This window comes from Thalia democratica, chromosome 1, assembly GCF_965202585.1.
Source record: "Thalia democratica chromosome 1, ktThaDemo2.hap1.1, whole genome shotgun sequence".
Taxonomy (NCBI): domain Eukaryota; kingdom Metazoa; phylum Chordata; class Thaliacea; order Salpida; family Salpidae; genus Thalia; species Thalia democratica.
In genome coordinates this window covers 50,335,075-50,358,644 of record NC_139165.1, presented here as the reverse complement: position 1 = coordinate 50,358,644, position 23,570 = coordinate 50,335,075, and the positions used below count along the sequence as shown (strand labels likewise).

At 24.8% G+C, this 23,570-nt stretch overlaps 1 protein-coding gene across 3 annotated transcripts; it reads left to right on the top strand.

Annotated features, from left to right (window-relative positions):
* Window positions 1-1,436: 1,436 nt before the first annotated feature.
* LOC145848290 (uncharacterized) lies at window positions 1,437-21,863 on the top strand. 3 transcript variants are annotated; one of them, XM_082953857.1, is made up of 16 exons: window positions 1,437-1,714; window positions 2,016-2,119; window positions 2,858-3,018; window positions 4,828-5,624; window positions 6,071-6,271; window positions 8,163-8,330; window positions 9,867-10,025; window positions 11,202-11,316; window positions 11,599-11,776; window positions 14,900-15,009; window positions 15,147-15,302; window positions 15,460-15,559; window positions 15,897-16,049; window positions 18,001-18,135; window positions 18,543-18,563; window positions 20,290-21,863. In XM_082953857.1, exons 1-16 carry the CDS (start codon window positions 1,512-1,514, stop codon window positions 20,520-20,522), a joined length of 2,994 nt encoding a protein of 997 aa, XP_082809983.1. In that variant the 5' UTR covers window positions 1,437-1,511; the 3' UTR covers window positions 20,523-21,863. The 3 variants fall into 3 exon arrangements, with proteins under 3 accessions (XP_082809983.1, XP_082809989.1, XP_082809984.1); XM_082953863.1 differs by lacking the exon at window positions 18,543-18,563 and having other exon boundaries at window positions 20,902-21,863; XM_082953858.1 differs by lacking the exon at window positions 18,543-18,563.
* Window positions 21,864-23,570: the final 1,707 nt, after the last annotated feature.

The following is a 23,570-nucleotide window of genomic DNA, read 5'->3' as shown; positions in this document are numbered from 1 at the left end:
TTCTAAAAAATGAACTTTATTAAATTAATTTTTTAGAATTGGATATATAAGTTAACAAAAATTAAAAAAATATTCATAGAATTTTCAACAAAAATAAAGCAAAAAAAATATTAATTAGTATGTTTTACAAACTAGATTTAAAAGTTTAAAAACTATAAAATTCAAATCAGGCAGAGAAATTGGCTTTCTAGCCTTAAATATGTGATTTTTATACATAGAAAACATCTACAGACCCAAACAAGTACCCTGAGGCATTACAACTGTCAAAATTTCATTCTCAGAAACAACATGATTTGTAATATGACAGATTTCTATCTTTTGAATAACTTTCAATTGAATTAGACATGAATATTTTATATTATAACCTTTAGGTTTTGATACTAAAATCTATGACTAACTGTATTAAAAGACTTTGTAAGAATTTAAAACTCATTTCACTACCTCAATTAATTACTCAACAGTCTGATTGTGCTAACTCAGTCACTATTTTTTCAAAATAAATGTAGTTAACCATATGAAAGAAAATAGAGACATCAATATTTTGACATATTGAAATCTAGTTTGAGATTGAAGAAGAAATTAGATTATATATAAATCAGCTAATAAAGTTATTTTCAATAATATTAAACCAAATAAAATATATTTAAACTCTTATGTATTAGATATTATATTTAGTCTCTTTAAACTTAATTTTGTTAGGCTTTATTTTTGTATGTATATTTGCCATTTAATGTTTTATGCAAGTATTTCTTCAAATAAAAAACTTACTTTGCAGGCATGTTGTTTGCAGGCTTAATGATAAAATTCCAACTTATGTATTGTTTTATTTAAAACAGTTTTAATTCTACATTAAATTTAAACTTTTAGTGTTTAAAAAAATAATATGCAAATACCATTGACTTCTAACACAAACAAATCTTTATATCAGCAACGAAAACTTTGAAGACATTTTTTTCAATGTTATATTGTAATGATACTAATTTATTTTGCTTCTAATTTAAGTTTTTAGTATACAAAATTGTTGACTTAGGAAAAAAGCTCTAAGAGACAAAATTAAATGGGAACTGAAAAATTCAAAAAAATGTCAAAAAAAGTACATCAAAATTTAATAAATAGATAGATAAAAATTTAAATTGTTTTTAATTACCAATTTAGTTTCAGCCTTTTAAACAGAAAATATTGAACTCTCCAACTTTTGTTCCTTATATCTCAAACAGATATACAAGCTTTAGGTTTTCATAAACAGTAAAAAAAAATATTAAAGATAAAATAGAACACCACAAGCTCATACCAAATAAAAAATGTTGACACCCTATGCCTTCAATGAAACTCAAACATATTTTATTCAAAATTTACTTAAAAATAATTGTGTTATGAAAAACCTTGGTTAGTGTATTTTTGATTAGCATTTATAGTTATGTTGGTGCAGACTTGTTTTTATGAATTAGTTTGTATAAGTATTATAAAGGAATGAAAAAAACAGCTGAGGAATAAAAATAAACAATATTGTGATGATGGATAACTGTGAAAGTTCTAGTTTTCAAGTTCAAGCAGAGTTGTTTTTAAACAACTTAAAAAATATCATTAACAAGCAGCATGTAGAAAACGTAAATTTAAAGAGAAGCCTTGAAAATGAGATTGCAAAAAATATAAATTTTGAGGCAAAAAACACTCAACTAACTGAAAGAATTAAAGAATTAGAAAACAGCCTTAAGTAAGTATTAATGAATATTAATGTTTTTATAGACTATTTCCTACATAAAGCTTAAGTAAAATAGATTATAGAATTACATTTTAAGTAAGTTAATTGTAATCTAAACACAAACTAAATATGTTTTACAAATTATTGTTTGTGTTCTCAATATATAATGTTTATAGTAAAATGTTCTTGTTCAAGATTTTTTTTATTTAACATGATAAAGTATTAGTTTGATATTATTTAATTTACATAAGTTTTTAAATTCCTAGGATATTTTAAAAGACAATTTAGTTTTATTTACTTTTGTTTTTTACAGACTAGAAAAATCAAGAAAAAGTACTAAAAGAAAAAAATCATTATCAAGAAAACCATCTACAAGTAGTATTAAAGAAAACGGTGATGAACTTATTCAATTGAATTGTAAGTATTTATGTAATAAGCTTGTTTTAACTTTCTATTTTTAGTGATTAATCTAGCTACAAAACAAGATCGTTCTAATTTTGTAAACTTACTTATTTGTGTATATTTTTTTTGCAAAATTTGTGTTCCTCTTTAAAAATTGTGTAATAAATTCTAATATGATGAAAACAGGCATAAAAGGATAAGAAATAAAGCATTTTGATAATCTGTATTCAAAATTCAGAATATTTTTAATAATTTTATTTATATTTTGGCTATAAAATTTTTTAAATAACCAATTTCTTTTTAAGATTTATTACAATAAGTTTTTAATTACTACAGTTGTTTTTTCTTAAGAAACATTTTTTGAAATAAAAATCTTATTAATATTAAATAAAAAAGTTTTAAAACATTTTTACGAGTTAGGTATTATATTTTAAAGGAACTTATAAAATATAAGCTAACTTTTTTTTTGTTTTTTGTGTTCATAATAAAAAAGTTCTCTATTAGTTATTTCAGATTTAAGTGGTCATTTTAAAATCAGTGTATAAGTAAATGACTAAACTAAAACATTATTTAATTTTCAAGCATTAAAGATGTCTTTAAATTTCAAGGAAATTTATTAGACTTGACTGCTATAAATAAAGTTTAAAGTTTTAAAAATTTTTATGAATGTTTCTAAAAACCAAAAAAAATATTGTTGTAGCTATTGGTTTAAATTAAGCAATACAGTTTTTTAAAAGAAAATAATCTATTTAGCTGAGGAAACTAGAAGTTCAGAAAGTTCAACATCAACAAGTAGATCTAGTAGTTTTAAGCGGAACAAAACTATCCAAGATCCTAGTGAAACTTCATCAAAACTATCAACTGAGTATGAATTAAGTTCTGATATGAAAGATATACAAATTGAAGCAATTAGAGTTTGTTCATATTTTTTTTTGTAAATATAAACTTTTGTTTAAAGCATTATAGAGTATTTTAAAAGTTCCACAATGTCAAACTTATGTTAATAAAGATGTTATTAAAATTTCCGAGATTTTCACACTCTCAGGCTTGTTTGATCTTATTGCAAATTTCTGGCTGGTTTTGAGATTTTTTTTAGATTTCAGGCTATCTTATGTAACTTTCACTATTTTTTTTCTAAAATTATGTTTATACTAAGTATTTTTGTTTATTGTTTTGGTATTTCGAGGTATTTAAAATTGATTAAGGCCATAGGGGGGGGGGGGGGTAAACCATGTTTTTTACAAGTTAATCTAATTTTGTAGAGTTTTTTCTAAGCTTCAAGATGCTTTTTATCGTTTTTAAAAATTCGAATTATTTTTTGAGATATGACCAGTCAAAGTTGGGCCGCATAATAGGTTCCCTATAGGAAGGGAAAACTAAAACAGCGGAAAAAGACTATTTCATTTAAAATCTATCTCCTCCTACATTTTTCAAGCAATCTTCTTCAAACTTTCACAGTCTAATCTTTATACAATAACAAAAAAACGTTACTTTGGAATTTAAAATTTTTTTTGTAAAAATATGTATTTTTTGAAAAAAAAACACTTTTTTTTCTAATTTTTGTGATAAAATTTTTATTTTTTAAAATTATTTAATTCTAAAGTAACCTTTTTTCCTTTTATTATAAGAACGTTTCCTGAAAATTTGAAGAAGATTGCTTGAAAAATGAAGGAGGAGATAGATTTTTAATGAATTTTTAAATTTCTGGGAAAATTGACCCCAAAAAATTTGTGATCTATACGTTTATATTGGAAAATTTTTACAAAAAATTAAATATCTCAAAAGTTAAATGATATTTTTGAATTCTATAAAAACTGGCTTGTAGTTTATACTTAAAGCTTTCATATAAAAGCCAAAGTTAATTTTTGTAAAAAAAAAATGTTGGACCCCCCTATGGCTTTAATAGTGTTTATTTTTAGTTCTAACCTCCTATTAATTTGTTTTCATTTTTGTTTAAACTCAGGCCAACTCAGACTAGTTTTTGTTCACTCAGATAGACTTTTTGCCTCAAAAAGTAGAAACCTTGTTTACTTATAAATTTAAGTTTATAGGTTAAGTTTTTATTATTTAAATACACTTAGGCTTTTCAATTACAATTTAGCTAAAAAGTCATACTTGAAGATATGTAGTGTATTAACCTAGTATTTTATGAAGTAACCTAGTTTTGTTATTAAAGGGCAGTGTGTTTATGTATTTATATATACTTGTTTTACTCACTTCTGTTTAAAAAAACTTAAATTTAAAACTAAGTACTTATTGATAACAATATTTTAAATTTTAGTATCTCTTCAACAAATTATAGCATAGAAATTAAAAAAAAAGTTTTTATAATATATAAATTCTTGAGTATTTTTTCTTACGAAAAAGTTTCAATTGTAGCATAATTAAGCATATTAAATTAATCTTGATAGTATACATAATTACAACTAATTCATTTTAAACCTAGTTATTTTGTATCTAACTATTTTAATTTGTGTACAATGATTTAAGTTTAAGTGTTAATTTTTTTTTTATAAGTACAACAATTTAATTCTGATCAACTTAATTTTAACTTAAAAGTACTTTTAAACTGTAAAAAAAAAACTATGTTTTAAATCATTGTTTTCAATCTTTGTGTGCTAAGTAATTAACTTAAACTTTAAGGTAACATTAAAAAAAGATTAAATTTTGAATAATTAAATTAATTAAGTGCAAACATAACTTAATATATTTTTACTTTTAAGAACTACTATGGAGCTGAAAAAAGTGACAAAGCTGCTCGTATTATTCAACATGCTTTTAGACAATATCAAATGAAAAAAAAGTTCAGTAAAATTCGACGAAAACACTCTATCAAACAGCACAACAGACGACTTACCATGGATTGTGTTAGGCGTATAGACAGTAATAGTAGTTACATTAAAAAATCAAGTCAAAGTGATACAGATGTTTCATACAACGAAACAGAAGGATGCGTAAAGCATAACTTCAAAATCAATATGAAAGCTGACGAATCAGTTGGTAAGCTGTCAGTTGACAACTTACAAACTGGTGATGAATATACAAATGACAAAAAAGCACCTGAAAGTCCTAAAGTTCTTGTAACCAGTCCTACGTCAAGTTCTAGTATAGAGTCGATCCCTTCAACATATGAAGTCATTAAAAATTCAACATCAAACTCGGAACTTCACACAGAGGATATCATTTCACCTTCAGCAAACAATACTTATTTTCTACCAAGTGGAGAAGCGTGCTCGGAAGAAAACGCTCAGTCAAACAAAAAGCTTCCTGAATTCAAACAAGAGTCCACTGGTTTAGAAAAGATTGTTGAGGATAAGCAGGAGGCGATAGAAGATGCACAACTTGCAGAATTACCACAGCCACTTGAAACAGAATCCAAAGTTTTAAATGAGAAACCTCCAACTGCTCCACCTACTGAAGAAGAAATTGTCAAGCGCATTCTTGCTAACGACCCCGTAATGCCATACATGGATCCGAATTCTTCTTTGTACAAAAAAAGGAAACAACGAAAAAGACACGGGTACTAATAAGTTTCATAGTAAACTGTTTTTAAATGATATCTTAAAAAGTTTTTTGTTTGATCGAAATTTTAAAATTGTCTATTTGCTACCTTATAAATTTGTCAGTTTTTATACTTAAATTATCATGCTTCGACCACCTTTTATAGTTGTGATACTTTTTTATTTATTGAATTCTGTACAATGTTTTGTGTTTTATCAAATCCCAAGAATCTAAACCGTTTTAAAACAAAAAAACTTTTAACTAATTTTTTGTACAATTTAAAATAGATAGGGATTTAAATTTTAGTTAAAGCTATTTAAATGGATTTAACGTTTTTATAACACAGTGTTTAGAAACGAACTAATTAGTACTTGTTAAATTATATAGTAAAACAAAAGTTCTTTCCAATGTCAGTTTAAATCGTAATAAAAAAATAGTTTACATCTTGCATTTTTATATTTTCAGTTATGAAACTGTCAAAGAAATTAAGAAGCAAGCAAGCAACGATGAAAGCAAAAAACCTGAAAATACTTCAGTGCAAGATCAGAACAGCAATGAAGCGGTTGAACTGGCAGACTCAACGGTGAGTGTCAACTCGTCATCTACAAGCTTGCAGAGCAACACAGAAATTACTGCCACCACTGTCGACAACAGCAGCCTGAAAAGGTAGTTTACAAATAGTTTTGTGTTGTACGTTTAACTGTTTTTTTAACACTTGATCTAAGTTTTGATTTTATATATTTCATATATTGTTTAGTAATCGAAAACAGGGAATTAAACTGTTGACTTTCAAAATGTGGGATATGTTAGAAAGTAAGTATAAAATATTGAATTTTTTTAACTCTGTAAATTTACTTGAAAACTAAGTTAAAAATCTAAAAATTAAGTCTATTTTTGATACTTTCAATATTAGATTACAAGTACAAATTTAAACCTATTTAAGGTATATTACGATATGTTAGAATCTTATATTATTTAGCCATTATATAATGTAAATTTATTCCAAGATATCATTAACCTAATAATTAATGTAATAATAAATAAAATACCTAATACAATTCAAATAAAGATTGAGTTTTAAATTTGTTTTTAAATTATATAGAATTTTAAAAATGAATTAAAGTTTTGTTTTGATGATAATTACAGTACATGACTCTACAGTTTGTAAATTTACAATTGTTTACAATAATCTGAATTTTTTTTTTCTTGATTTACAATAGAATTTGACCATTAATTACGTTATTTAAAAATACTGGTATAAATAGTTAGAAAATTTATGTTTGTACTATTTTAAAAATTAGTATATAAAATATTGTTGTTTACCTTTAAAAAATCGATTGCATGTCTTTCTTGAAACAAAATAAAAAAAATTGTTGAAATAAATCAATTTTGTAATAAATATTGTAAAAAATCTTGAGTGAACAAAACATTTCTAAAATTAATTTCGTTTCAATATAATTTTTTTATAAATTTAGATCTTTTTTTGATTACGAGCTTTGTAATTAAATTGTGTAATTTATGTCATGTGTTGCGCGTTGTTCCATTAACGTTTGTTTATTTAGCTACGGTTAATATCCGTTTCGACTTTATACTTTTAAATCTAATTAATATAAATTAAATTTTTGTTTGATTGTAGTTTTAAATATTTTAAAGACTAAAATATCATTCTATAAAAGTCGATACAAACAAAAACGTTTTAATTAAATGATTATTTATAAAAGAAAATTTCATATGTCCTAAAAAAACAGTATTATTATGAATTTTTTGTTTATACTGCTTGTTTTGTTAAAAATCGATAATTTCGTTTAATAAAATGTTACATGACATATAATTACAGGAAAAACCAAACAAATTGAAAAAGTAGGTAAATTAAATATCAATATTAATACTTGTAAAATTTACTCAGGAAAAATTTTAAGAAATAGATTCAGTTTTTTAATAAATAAACATATGACTCTTTTCGATAGTATATAAAAAACAAAAAAATCTGAGTAATTGATTTTTACATTTTTGAATATACATATATTTTTCAATAAGTTTTTTTTCTTCTTGGTTTTGTAGCAGAGTAAATTTTAACAAAAAATATTACTTATAATTTGTAGTGTTGTAAAGTTATTATTTAAATATATTTTAGCTATATTTTTTTGTGCTTGGTTTAATTTAAGTTAATATATATGAAAAAGTGTATAAAGTTCAGAAAAATGTTGATATGTTTTAAATTTTTAAGTTAGTTGTTTTTTGAATAGTTACACTAGTTTTATTATAATTTTCTGAAAAATTAAAGTTTATTGTTTTTAAATAAAAAGTGAGCGTTGTTTAGAACTAATTTGTCTTTAGTTTTTCAAAAACTTTATTTTTACGATTTAATAAAGTTTTATATTTTACAGTACACTAATTAGTGCTTTTAAAGTTTAATATTCTGTTAGAATGATCTTTTGAGCAAACAAAATATGACAAAAAGTAATTCATCATATAGTAACTAATATTTCAACGTACAACTCTTAATGTCACTTTAACTTTTTAACAATTAAAAGTTATAATTTTTTTCTCTTTTCAGTTACGATACATCGAGCATGACATCGGAGCTTTCAACGTCGACAACAACGTCTCAAGAACAACTGATGTACCAGCGCAGGTCCACTGTGAGCAGGGAAAGCTGGCACCACGCAGACAATGACATTTTGAGAAAGAGGTTCTACCGCATCGGATTAAATTTATTCAACAGGTTCGGCAAATGCTTTTGGGCTTCGTTAAATGTTGTTTGGTTGTTGAAATTTTGATAATAAGTGCGGTGAGTAAGCATTAAAATGTAATTGTACAGTGTTTTTTTCGAAGAGATTATAGCTGATTAATTTAGTAAAATTAATTTGTAACTAGGTTTAAAAATTAAATATAAATATGTAAGTAATCAATTTCAAAAGTTATCAATACTATTATTTAATATATTTAACAGTTTTGTTATAAATGGTATAACGTAAATAAAAAAAATATTAAAAATTTTGGTAGTCTTAGAAACTTATTATTTCTAAGCAGAAAAGATTAATTGAGTTATAATTTATATTCAACAAAACTTTAAAAGCTTATTCTTCCGTCATTATGATTATATGCATTTTTTTAGTGGTTCTAAGTCAGTTACTTTTTGTGGTGATGTAATAAAATTTTGATTAATGCTGGTCTATTGCATAATTTTTAAAACTAGTACACATGAATTTTTTTTTCTTTTTTATAGTTTAACAACGTCAAAGTTTAAGTTTTTCTCAGCTTGGTTTATTGAAATTGATGCAACTTATAACGTCCTTTTATTTCTGTACACTCTATGAGTAGTTTAGCTGATTAAACTTTAAACCAGTAGAGCCAAAAGAAGAGATAGTCGTTTTTATGATTCCATTTGAAAATTATTAACCACAAAGCTATGTATCTTATGAACTGTTAATCAAATAAAAAACTCCATATATAACAGAATTTATGCCATTTTGGGCAAGATCATTCAAAGGTTTTTTAGTCAAAAAAAACTTAAATAACACTCAACTTATGAAACCAATGAAAAAAAAAAAGATCTAGCTAAATATGTAAAAAATATTTTTTTAATTTATTTTTTCACATATTTAAAATATATTTTAAAGTTTTGTATTTAATTTTAAAGTAATAGTCTTTTCAAATTTTTTTTTTGAAAAAAAAAGTTGTTTTATTTGCTCTTTTATTAGCTTAGTAACGCCTAAAAATTTTTGACTTTATACACAATAAATATATGAATAAAAGGTTAAATACTTAACTTTTTCAAAAAGTATAAATAAATAATCTTACAAGGCCTTTTTTGTTACAGATGTCAAATGTGTTTCTTTGTTTCAAAAGTTAGATGAAAATACCTTTTAAAAATCTACCGTATAGTTAGGAAAAAAAGATAAATATCTTTTACTTCACAGTTACTAAGCATCTATATCCGGGTTTCTGAAACTTTTTTTCAAAAGGCCCCCATTAAAGAAGTTAAAAAAGCTATGGTCCCCTCCAGCAAGATTTTTCAAAAAACTACCATTAAAAACACCTAAAAATGCAGCTAAAAAGTCTATGAAATATCACTTCAAATCTGTTAACGTTTGCTGTATAAGGATTTTTTGTTTAGCTTAAGGAAATTATTTTAAACTATTGATAATAATTTTTTTTAGTTTTCCATCCACTGTGACAAATTAAGTTAAAATAAAAATATTTTGCATTGCTTATGTTTCGAACAAATATTTGTATCTGTTTAACTTTTACTTTACAGAAAACCTACTAAAGGGTTAGAATTTTTGGTTGAAAAAAAGTTTTGTGGCATGTCTGCAGCAGAAGTAGGAAAATTTTTAATAAATAGAAAAGGTCTGAGCCGACAAATGGTTGGAGAATTTTTGGGCAACAACTCTGAATTTTCAAAACAAGTTTTACAGTGAGTAATATTTTTTTTTTCATACAATAAACTAAATAAACACATAATGTAATCAAATAAACTACTTAGTAACTAAAATGTTGCAAAATTTTTATACATTTATAAATTTAATTTTTATTATTTTTCATGGTTTTATAATACTTTAAATCAAAGTCTTTAACTCTTTTCTTTCAAACTATAACAAAAATCTACGGTTGTAAGTTGAGTATACTGTTTAATTATACATTAAACATCTAATAAGTGTTAATGAAATCAGCATTTAAAAAAGGTAAATTATGATTCTACAAAATAGGTTGTGAAGTAAGAAAACTTTTAAAAGCAATGGTCTTTTTAATATTTCAAAATAGTTGAATATAAACTAATAAGAAACTAAACTACTAGTAATCTTCTCTTTGCACTAAAAAAAGTTTTACTGAAGTAATATAGATAGCTTATATGTAGCATAAACTAAAGTAAATATTTAACAAAAAAAAAAAGCTCCAAGCATAATCTATTTTTAAACATTTAATAAAAATGTTTAAATTTTTTTTCTTGTGTAAATAAAAAAACAGCAATTGTTTTTATATATTCTACATGGATGTTAAGTTAAGTTTAAGTAATTTAGAATCTTTATTTTAATTTGCTTGGTTACAATCTTTAATAAATGCAAAAAAAATCTTTGTTTTCAAAAAAGAGATCTATCAATTATGATTGGATTAAACCGTTAATTTGGCTTTATTTAGAAAAAAAAATACTCAATTTAAACAAGAATGTATTATATACAGTTGTAGCTGTTTAAATATCAATGCTTTAAACCATAATATAGTTTATAATTAATGTTTAACTTCCACTAATTTTTAGACAACTAAATAAAAACATGTAAAAGCTATTTTTAACAATATCTGTTTTATGTTTAACAAAATTCTTTTTTATTAACAACCTTTTTATAATAATTGATTATATTAATAGGTTTTTTGATATTAAAAGCAATATTTTCAAAGTAGTAAACTATTAATAATTTATACTAAGTTTTGTAAGTCAAAGAAAATGTATTAACCAAACTAATTTAATTTATAACTGTATATTTTAATAGTCTTATTTTAACATATTAAGAACCAATACAAAACGACATGTTATGGTTATACAATTTATATAAATTTTTGCTTTCAAACTAGCATTATTTATAAAAAATATCAGGCACGCGTGTCACAGCATGGACTTCACTCACATGGATATTGATCAAGCGTTGAGAAAATTTCAATCACAAGTAAGGGTGCAGGGCGAGGCACAAAAAGTTGAGCGACTCATTGAGGTTTCTATATTCCGTATATGTTTATCTTAAAAAAACTTGATAAGAAATTTTTTGTTTTCATTTTTTAAACGAATTAAAAAACAGTTACATAGGTATTTTATTTAAAATTACTTCCAACGTTAAAAAATCTATTTTAGCTTAACAAATCGTAAGCTTTGATTTAATTTTTGTAAAATAGATTTGAAAAACTTGAAAAAAAGCGTACCAAGTCATTGTCTTAATTAAATATATACCACTTATAAGTGTTGGCGCACTCATCGCACGTTAATGACGTCACAACAGGCGTTCAGCGCGAGGTACATGGAGTGCAACAAGGAGGGGCTGATGCGGGACGTGCGGAACAAGGACTCGATATTCTTGCTGGCGTTCGCCATCATAATGCTCAACACCGACCTCCACTCCCCTAACATGAAGAACGAGAAGCGCATGACGGAAGAGGGCTTCATCAGAAATCTCAGAGGTTTGAACTCGCGGATGTTTTTGATTATGAGTTTTTTTTTTGTTTTTAGGGCATAGTTGCAACATTTTAGAGCTTTTTTGTGAATTTGCTTGTAGTTTACATGAGCCTAAGCAATAAAACTCTAAGTTATTGCAACTATAGTTGAGGGTTTATATGATGTTTTTAAATTTTTTGCATATAACATATTAGTGTGGTATCGATTACATGAAAACTACTAACGCGTTGCAATTGCGTAATACGCGGTGTGTAGTTGTGGTTTGAAATTGAAGTTTTTGTGGTATTTTGTTTGTTACAGTAACCTATGATAAATGTTTTATAATAGATTGGTTATAAAAGTCATAAGGTGTTTGATCAGAAATTAATATGTTTATTTCCTTAAGTAAATTAATTTATTATGAATTTTTTATAAATTTTAGTTTTATTTATTTAGACTTATTCCATTAGTTAGAAAAACGATATTGTTGATGTAGTAAAGTTGAAATAGTTTCTTAATTGTTCATATCAAAGCGAGTATCATAATATAAAAGTTTATTGTTTCGACTAAGCTATAGTTTTAAAGGTATTGCGTCGGATTGATTTATTGATTGTGTGCTTCATACGTAGCCGAAATCCACTCTAAACTTTCACTTTTAGTTGTATGAGACAAATACTATTTAGCTCACGGTTGGTTTGAGCTACAAGCGTTTATTAATATACAAAGCGGCAATGGTTATTGTTTATTGTTTACAATTTTTATTATTTTTAAATTACATTTGAACAACAAATTGTTTTTTCATTTAATTAAGCATCTACAAAGTAAATGCTTTTGTTGAGCGAACAAAAGAATATTACTATGACGTATCAAGAGGCTGTAGTTTAGGAATTAAACTTTTTGTAAGATATAAATTAAAACTTTCTAAAGTTTAAAAAACATAATGTAGTTTAGTTAGATTTAGAATTTTTGCAATATTTGTTTACATCAAGACTTACTTAGCTGTTTCAAAGTTTTATTATGCTTAAATTTATAATGGTACTTTTGTGTATAAGAATAAAAACTTTACTTTATTTCAATTGTTTTAATCTATTTTAAATATATGCTTATATTTTTAAACTAAAGTTCTTTTTATACTAAGTGAAAATTTTTAGAATTTTAAAAATTAATTAGTTATTAGTTTTTTGTTTTTTAACAAATTTTTTAGAAAAAAAAACTTCAAATTTTCCATTACTAGTTGTTTGTAGTATTATGTGGTTTAGATTTTCTTAAATCTCAAAATATTATAATTTTGACACTCTACATAAAATTTCGGATTGAAAAAAGATGGTTATTTAGCTTTAAAAAAACCTAAATATGTATATAAACTTTAATTTGACAGTATTCAACTTGTTTGCAAAATGTTCGTTTAATTTTATTAGTATATTATATTATTAAAAAAAGTCTTTTTAAAAATTTTTGAATACATTTGTTTTTGAAAATCTGTAAGCTTTTTAAATTTAGAACAATATTATAAGTTTGTTATTTTTTGCAATAAAAATGTTAAAACTCAGTTTTCACAGTTTCTATGTTTAAAAATTATTTATGTATAAGAACTCAATAAATTAATTTGAATAAGCAGCTTGTAATATTAAAAGCATTTGAAATAAAATTAAAAATTAAAAAACGCCTTATTGTGGTTCTATCAGAAATACAAACGATAGAAATGCTAGATTGTGTTACTAGATATAGTAAGCGAGCCTAAACGGAAGTACGTTTTGTTGCGTCATTATTGTGTGAATAATCTGTGTGATTTATACGTCACTTTTTTAAGATTTCCACTTTTTGAATGGTTTTAAAGAAAAATAGATAACTATACATATATATTCTTAGTAATCCAAAGTATTAAATAATAAAAATTTTCATTGGTTGTTTAGAAAATTATTTAGTTATATAAAAACGTTTTGCAATATTTTACAATTGTTAGAAACAAAAGCTGAGTGTTATGCTTAAAATAATAATTGTTGAACTAATTATTAACTCTCACAATAAATAACTTAACAAGTAATAAAAAGTAAATTTAGCTTTCAAATTCTTATTTTTTACTCTTAAGAAACTGATGCTTTTATTGTGTTGTTAAAGTTGTTAATTCATTAAAAAGCTATGTATCGTTTTTAATCTTTTCTTTGGTTAGTCAAGCAGAAAGTTATTCTCACACTTACACTTGTAAATAAAAAACAAGACATTCGATTAGTGTTTTTCTTGATTTTAATTAAGAATACTTATGTTTTTAAATTGTAAAATTTTATACTTATTAGTCAGTATATTTTACTTGTTACCACTTTAGTATGTAGGTATATTGGTGTATGCTTGGTTTGAGTTGAAAAAAAAACAAACTATTTATATACGTTGTATAGTCGAAACATTAAAAGTGAACATTTGTTGTTGTGTTTTAATTCTATTAAGTGTAAGATTAGTGAAAAAGAGGCTTTGCAACTAGTTTAGTTTGCATTAATTAAGATTATTTTGTTAATGATAAAGACTTGAACATGTAAAAAGTAAGTCGCTGAAAGTGATGTAATAAAATTTTCATTGGATAGCATTTGAATGCAAATTCTTAATTTCATTGTGTTCTTAGTAAATCCAATAGCAATTCATTTGAGATTAGTGTTTACTTTAAAATTAAAATATATTAAACTTTTTAATTATTAATCTTTGAACTCAAAACTTAGCGATGAAATATAATATTTGAAAATAATACAATCGAGTAATTTTTCTCGTAATTTTAAAAATGTGGTTATATAAACTATTTAAATAACATTAGTCATGCACAAACGTATGAATGCTCATAAAAGCTTTATTCTGTTGTTAACCTGACCTACTCAGTTATAATTACTTTAAGAAATACTTACCAAGTTTAAGAATCATTTTGAAGTTTTGCGTGTACTAAAAAATCTAACTCAGAGGAATTAAAAAGTTAAACATTTTGAAAAGGTTGTTTTTCCAATTAGGTATTTTCTAGTATACAAGGCTTAAGCACAAATCTTATTTATTGGCGCAACAATATTAGTTACAATGTTTTTTTAGAAAAATATCAAATATTTAAGCTTTTAAAGTTATGTGAAAGTACGTGAACAAAAATAGTTTTAAATTTTTACTGTTATATTTTCTAGGCATAGATGATGGGCAAGATCTGAGCGAAGATATGCTACGTAATGTTTATGAGCGAATAAAAAAAGATGAATTGATAACTGATGATGACCATGTTACGCAAGTCCTTTCTGTATGTTTGACTTTTATCAGCATTTTTTAATAGCTAAAACGCATTTTAAGGGTCTTTCAAATGAAAACACTGTTTCACTTTTCTGACCCTTTGAATTATCTTCATAAAGCAAACAGTTAACTTAAATATTTTATTAGGTTGAAAACAACATAGTGGGCAAAAAGCCGAACCTAGCAGTGCCACACCGAAGGCTGGTGTGTTTTTGCAGGCTGTACCAAGTAATTGACCCGCTAAAACCTCAGAAATCTACTCTGCATCAAAGAGAAGTATTTCTTTTCAACGACATGATGCTTGTCAGTTACATTTTATATTTAATAAAAAGTGTATTGTTTATTAGTTACTAATTTTAAATTGAATTGCCTTTGGTAATTGAAAAATCTTTTGAAAAATTTGCTAAAAAATAAAATTTGGTCCAGTGTTGTCATGTATTTAAAAGTAAAAATTTCATAGGTTACAAAAATTCTGCAAAAAAAGAAAATGGGAACAACATACACTTTCAAACATTCTTTGTCCTTGCATGGACTGTCATTTCTACTTTTTGAAAATACTAGTTAGTTGATAATAAAGATTAAAAAAAAATATATATATGTAAATACTTCTTATTCAACAAATTTATAGTGTTTCCTATTTTCACATAATTAGTTTGAAATATATTGGAATGTTTACTTTTAATGTTTTAATTAAGTGGAAACTTATACTGTTTAAAAAAAAATAATTGTGCGAGAATTGCGGAAGTTAAATTTATACAATAATTATGTACAACTTTACAAAACTATACTTGAAATATCTACAAGTAGTTGAATGTAAATAAACATTTTTCTTCATTAATTCTTTAAGTTTCACTTTTATTTGAAAATAAAGAAGATAGTTATTTATGAAACATGCAGATTTCAGCAATGGTGTGAAGCTGATAGGGAGTATGGACAGCAAGCCACTTATGATGTTCAATGCGCCCAGTTCGAGGGATCGCAGCAAATTTGTTGCTGATTTGAAAGAAGCAATTGCTGAGGTCGAACAAATGGAAAGCATGCGCATAGGAGGTTGTTTGAAATAGTTACAGGGTTGTCAAAAAACCTGGAATCCTGGGAAAAACCTGGAATTTTAAACAATTTTTACATGTTAATTAATGAAATTTCGGTTTGACACAATAAGTCTGTCGTATAATTTTTTTGTTGTTGTTATTACTATTTTTTGAAATATGTTTAATGTAGCTTTTCAGTATTTTTTTCATTTTGACATACTGGTTAAGTCAGTTTTTTACCCTAAACTTAGTTTTATATTTTTTATGTTTTCATATTAAAATTAGACCCAAAAATATCTATATTTGAAAACCTGGAAACCTTCAGAAAATCCAGAAAAAAATTCTCAAAGAAATTTGGCAAGCCTGTAGTTAAGAGTTTATTAAACTTTAAGGAAAGTAATTTAAATAAGTACTTTTTAACTTTGAAAACATTTAAGTAATTTAATTATCAAATATACAAAGCAAAATAGATTTAAACTTGACTAAATCTTTCAATAATTATTTGTACTTAATAGTTTTATATTAACTTTTGAGTATTGCAAAGTTTATAGTATTATTAACTTTACAAAAATTTATTTTAATACTTTACAATTTTATTACATTTAATGGATGACTGTCATCTTTTACAACATTTATAGTCCAACCTTAAATAATGTGTATTTATAATTTTTCACGAAAACTTGAAAAATAATTTCTGTTTTTTTTATTCAGTTATTGTTGTTAATCAACTGAAATAAACTAGTTATAATCATTTAATATAACATTGCAAACACACAAATAGTTTGACCGTTTTAAATTTTCGCAATCCATTGTAATTTAAAAATTATACTCTTACAAATTAAATATTTAAGAATAATTTTGTGATTTTACTAAAAAACCATTGTTCAAAGCAAAAAAAAAATAATTAAAATTATATTTGAAGTAAACTTTGATCTTAAATTCTGTAAGACTTAAATACCTTGAAACTGTTTTATAAGATTAGAATTTAAAAAAATGATACTTTTAAAAGTGAAAAAAAAAAAAAATTATGAGCTTCAAACGAGATTGTTTATGCTGAAATGATATTTAGGAAGTTACGTCACAAAAAAGTTAATTTCAATTGAAAAAATGTTTGTTATTTTAATAAATTTGCATTGGAATGCAATTAGTACCATTTATTTAAAGTAAAATGTTATAAACTGCAGTGCTTGAAATCATATTTTGAAATCTAATTTAAATATAAGTTAAGTGTTCAAACAATATAGTTTTCTTTATTATATTATAATGAAGCACTAATAGGCAATGTACGCAACAATTAAGAATTTACGAAAAAACAATTTTCTTACATTCCTGTCGTATAGAATTTTACTTATATAATATATGTTGTCTTGATTGTTTCATGGTTTGCTTCTATTTTTTTAATTAATTGGCTTCCCTAGACATAAATTGCATTATTATAAACATGTATTTTTTAAATATAGAAACGATTATTAGTTATCAAAAATGCACATAGTTCTCAAAATATATTTATTTAGTTTTCTACAATCTTGTAGGCTATTTGTATACTATTTTATATTGGTATTATGTGCATTTTAATAAAAAAAATAATGAATGTTGTACTTTTGAATGTAAAATTACTCAAAGTGTTTAAAGTTGTTCTATGTACTTTAATATAAAAAATCTAGGTTTTATAATTTTTTAACATTTGATTTTAAAATAAAAAACATTTATATTTTTACAATTAGTTGTTTTTTGCTTTTTCTCAGTATTTACAAGTTCTTAACCTAAATCTTATGAGTTTTTAAGGTCAGTAAGTATAAATGTGAATGTTTACAAGATTTATTTTACATCCAACCATTCAAAACAATGAATAAGTTCATTGAAAATTACTTGTTTCTGTTTACCGGGGCTGATGATAAGTTAACTAATCAATCTGTTATGTCAGACATAGATACAGAAAACTATTATTGAACAAAAGCTTTCACACACAGCTGAGTTGGAAAAGGCGCAGAGCAACAGTATATCGCCTTCCACCAGCAGAAGGAACTCCCTACAGTTGCATGATGCGAAGAAAATATCGGCCAGTATGTGCGATCTCAACGACAACGGAATGAAGTCTCCAACAGGTCAGTACACTTTAAATGTGCAATATTAAAAAAAGAAAGTTTTATCTTTGTTAGTAAAGTTTTTATTTTCATGATTTGGTTTAAATAAGCTGAAGGTTTATAAAAAATACTTTAACATTTGTTTTTGATTATTTTCCTTAAATAGTTTAAAGCATAAAATTAAATAGTATTTTTAAATAAGTTTTGGTTGCTTAAGTGTTGTTTTTATCTAACCAAGCTTAAATTATTTTTAAAAGATTATATTTTTAATAGGATAATAAACTACTTATCTTTTACAAGCATGGTTTGTTTTTTTATTTATAACGACTCAATTTTTCCTTTACTTACAAACACTTTTGTTCGTATTTTTTTTTTGTTAAGTAGAACTGCATGATTTTTATGTTTATTATTTTTATATTTACTTTCAGCAACTAAAGTCACTGACAAACGTGAGTTTTGTTTAATAATTGCTTGTTAATATTAGCTTTTTTGATAGTTTTGTCAATAATTTGTTTTTGAATGCAAAACTTTGGGTATGTTGTTTCTTATGAAAAAGTTAAACTAACTAACAGACAATTTAAGTTAAATTAATACTTCAGGATAATTAATTAAATTACTAGAAACGTTCTATACGTTTCTAGTATACTATTGGTAGCAACTCCTTATTTTTAGTCTCCAATTTTAAAGCACAGTAAAACCTTAAGATATAGGTATAAACAAAAACTAATTTATATTGGTTTAGCATTCTGAACATAATTTTAATAGACTATTATTTTGGTAGTATGTAATATTATATTTTTCAAATAATAATACTAAATCATAGTTTATTTTAACATTAATATTTTCATTAGTTGCAAAAGAAAGTTCTTACAAAACTTTACACATTAAAATGAATTAATTGAACTTACGTTTGTCAAATATTGTATTTAACAAGTTTAAAGAGAATAGCTATAAATTGTTACTTCTTCAATTGTACTACTTACGACCAAAACTAACAATTCAGATTATGTGTAAAATTTTGCGGTTTTTATTTTGATAAGACTACGTCTAAACTATTTGTATAAGTAGCTGTTTAAGTTTTAGTGGAAATAAAGTAAATTACAACAGTAGTAACTTTTATACATTTTAAATAGTTCAATTTTATTAAGTTTCAATAGTGAATTATTTCTTGAAAAAGGTTTCATCATTTTTATATATGTAAACCATTATCGATTTAAATTTTTTAGCAAAGCTTAAACTTTTAAGAATTATAAATTCAGTTTTTTTGAAGTTTAAATTTTGCTAATTATGATTTTATATTTTTTTGGTTAATAAAAGTAAATAAGTTATCATAGTAAATTTATGTTCTTTTTTTCTTCTTTTTAGTACAAGCAATCTAAAAAAATAGGTGAATTTTTCAAATAAAATTTTTAGTTCAATAAACTTTCTTATTTAATTTAATTATAGTTTTTAAAACACCACAATTTCAACAAATCAAAGTATTTTGTAATTTCAAAAGAAAATTTTGAGTATGTCAAGCTAGTTAGTTGTATTGAAGTATATAGTAATACATTAAGATATTTTAGCTCATTTACAGTACTACTATTTTTTGAAAAACTGTAATATCTCTTTAAAAACACATAAAAATTTTTCTTGTTTGCAATCATAGCACATACCACTTAAAAATAAAATTACTGTGATTTTGTAATATTTAATGTTATTCCTAGCAGTAATATTAAATTTGTCTTAATTTTTTTATATTTTAAATATTTTTTTCAATTATTGTTTGGCAGTGTCAATTTCTGATAAATAAAACAAATTAAAATGTTTTTTTTAACTAACATTTTGGATTTTTATCTGATAAAGTTTTAATTGAGAAACATAAAAGCATTAAATTTATTAGTTCTTTAAATAAGTCGAGCTAGTTTATTCTTATTTCTTAACAAAATAACCAATTCCTCTGGTTTTTACAAAAGTAATGTTCTTTGAAAATAACAATGTTTATTTAAGTTTGTACACACATACTAAATTAATATTATTTGAAATGTATTACTAAAAAAAAATTCAAATATAAACTTTACAAATATAAACTAAAGTGTTGTATTTCTTTCCAACCCTTAGAGACCAAGAAATTTTTTTTGGAGCAATTGACTATTTTTTTTTCAAATAGTAGCTTGTAGTTTACCAAATACGCAGGTCAGTTCAGCAACCGGCCGATCTCCATGTACGCCAGCATGTCCACCAACAACAACAGCAACTCCCACCTCAAAGTGGCCAAAGTGACGTCACAAAGCCGGAAGATGCGCGAAACGAGGTCGTCCACTCCAGCCCTCAACTCCGTGTTCGGCCGCGGGTCGCCCAAAATGACAAGTTTCGCCTCGAACAAGCGGACGTCCAAGTCGAAGTACTTTCCGACGTCGCAAGTTTAATGGAATCACCACTTCTAAGAAAACAAAACTCTTTTTTGTTATTAATGAAATTATTCGTCATTTAAAATTTTGGAAAATTTATTGGTAAATTAGTCATATTTTGTGATTTTTTTTTGTTTATAAAAAAAAGCTGATACTTGCAACTGACTGTACGAAAAACTAATTTCCAACTCACACAGCTTTTTGCGGCATGGCCTTTTCGATAGATGTATGTTTTTTTTTAACAATGCTGTTTTATTAAAACACGCAAACTGTTTGCGAGCAATTTTGGGTTTCTGCAAAATTGATCTTTGAGTGCATGCGTTCGCCACCAGTACACCACCTGCTGCTTTCCTCACACGTTTCAGGTCTCGAATGTGACGTCATATTATCAAATTAGGTCGGGAAAAGAGAGGCATGCGGAGGAATATCAGCTGGACGGTCCACAACAGGTATTCGACGGCGCGGTAGTGAAAAGCTGTGCAATATATATCTTGAACGTACTCTATATTTTGTTTCTTTTTATTTTGTTTTACACGCTTGGTTTGTTTTGTAATCAAAGTTTTGTTCTTATCAACGTTACTGTATCAAAAAGAATTAGTGAGCTCAGAAAGCATAATTGTTTATTTTACATTGTTGCACAATTGTAAAAACGATAAAGTGTTTTACTAAAGTGTATAAAAAGCTCTGAGTATTTGCCTCCAAAATATTTACATTAAAAACATTTTCATTGCACCATATAGTAGTTGAAAGTTATTGCAAAATAAACTAGCATACATACTTGTTGAGCCACCACTTTTAATCCTTTTTATTTTTTGTCCTGCTGCTTATGTTTCTTTATCGTTTCAAACGTAACATTATTTTATTTTTATTATTTCGCTCTCATTAGCTTACTTAATTTATAAATGTTACAACGGCAATACTTATATACACTTTTTTTTAAACAAATTTATTGTATTGAACTTATTTTGTTAAAGATAGTTGATGATAAATTGTTTTTATTATGATAACATACAAGACATTAGTTTAGTCGTTTTTCTTTTTACTTTAAGATCATTTTTGTCCCTACTTGCTTTTATTTATTAAGTCTATATTATTATGTATTTGTTGCAACTTTGCTTGAGTTAGTGTTTACTAGACTCCTTTTACTCTTAAATTAATTTTTCTATAACTCTTTCCTAAAAATTGATTTTCATACTAAATGTTAAAACTAATTTTCCATAACATAATGAATAGCATGCTTTTAGTAGTTTTATAGCAACGTTTTTTTAAATAGCTTATACGATAAAGTATTAACTAATAGCTTTTTAGGAAAATCAAAGAAAGAGTGTGCAATCATTTTTATTATTTCATTCTACGTTTTCCTTCATTTATTTAATAATGATTTATTTAAAATAAAGTCATGTTTACACTTGTACTTATTTTTCTTAAGATAAAGTTAATTTTACAAAAAAAATCTCAAGATAATTAAACTATACGATGAAGTGTTTTAAACATGTTTAATAGATTAAGATATTTACTTTTTTGGAAAAGTTAATATTAAGAAACTAAATAAAAACACTATGGCGTAACCCTATTGCCACATTTTAGATAGTTTTTGCGGTCATTTTTATTTACAATTAATTATAAGCTGTGAAAAATTAAATTATGTTGCACATGATCTAACCACTAAATAAAGTTTCACTCTTACACCTAGAAGTTTTTTAAACAAAACTAAAATAGTTTTTACATAGTTATTTTTGAATGATTGTACGTACTTTTGTTATCAAATTGAAAACTATGAATTAATAATCACTATATCAAAAAATATCTTAATTAAAAAAAAATAAATAGAAAAGGCTATAACTTCTTAAAAACTTTAGGAAAAAATCTTATTAGCAGATGATAATAATTCATCTTTAAGAAACACTTTACCGAAAACGTTTTACTTTGAACAACAAATTTTAAATGTAACTAACTATATTAGTTTAAATTTTTATACTTCATAATGAAACTCAATGGTGTAAAAACTAATAGTTGCTTCGAAATGAAACTCTTGCGTTAGTAGATATCACACATAAGTGAAACTGTTTATATGTGGTTTTTACCTAAAAACTTGTCGTTAAAACTGCACAACACTCCCATCATCAAAAAATACTCTTATAAAAAATATTAACAGTTTAGAAACCTTATCTGCAATAACAATGTTGTGGCGATAAAGCAAACTACTATTTTACCAAAATCATACACTGCAGCTGTTTTCATCTGCACTTTGTTTTTAAGATTTTAAAAACCTAAATATCGAAAATAAATATGCAAAAAACCTTTAAATACTTAAAACTAGTTATTCTTCATATATTACACCATATAAAGCTTCTTAAGTCTAATCACGAAACTTAACGAAGATTTTCTATCTCAAAAACTCGTTCAGCAATTCTTAATATTTATAATGATTAATGTAGGCTCCAGAAATCCTTTTTATGGTAATCTTTAGTAGTATTTTACTAAATTAGAAACCAGTTGTCAGTGAATTTTTACTATTTAAATACCTTACTTAAAGTTCATCAATGGTAAGGCGCTGTATAATTTTGATGTATTTTGATCTAAAAAAAAAATTACTTAAAAACTAAATTAATAGTATAAACTAACTTGAGTTATTTAATTCATAAATGTATTTTGCTTGAAAAAAAAAGCTATATTCGAGTTTCTCAACATTCTGAGACAAGAAAGACGAAGAAATATGTCTCAGAATTCTTAAATACTTCTTGAACCAATGTTTAGGTATTAAAAGTCAGATAACTTTAGTTGATTTAACTTTAATATTTTTTGTTCTACTGAGTTTTAATTACTATTAGTTTGTCAATAAATATTTTGATTAATTTGATTGAAAAATGTAATGTTGTTTGTCGAAATTACGAGAGATAATAAAACAGACTAACTTTTTATATAAAATAAAAAAGAATATAAAAAGCCTAGACCAGGACAAAGTTGGTATTACTATAAAAAATACCCTAGATATAAATCAAGAAAAAAAATCTAAATAAAGCATTTTGGTTAACTTCATTTCGTTGTAAAAAGAATTGATTAGAA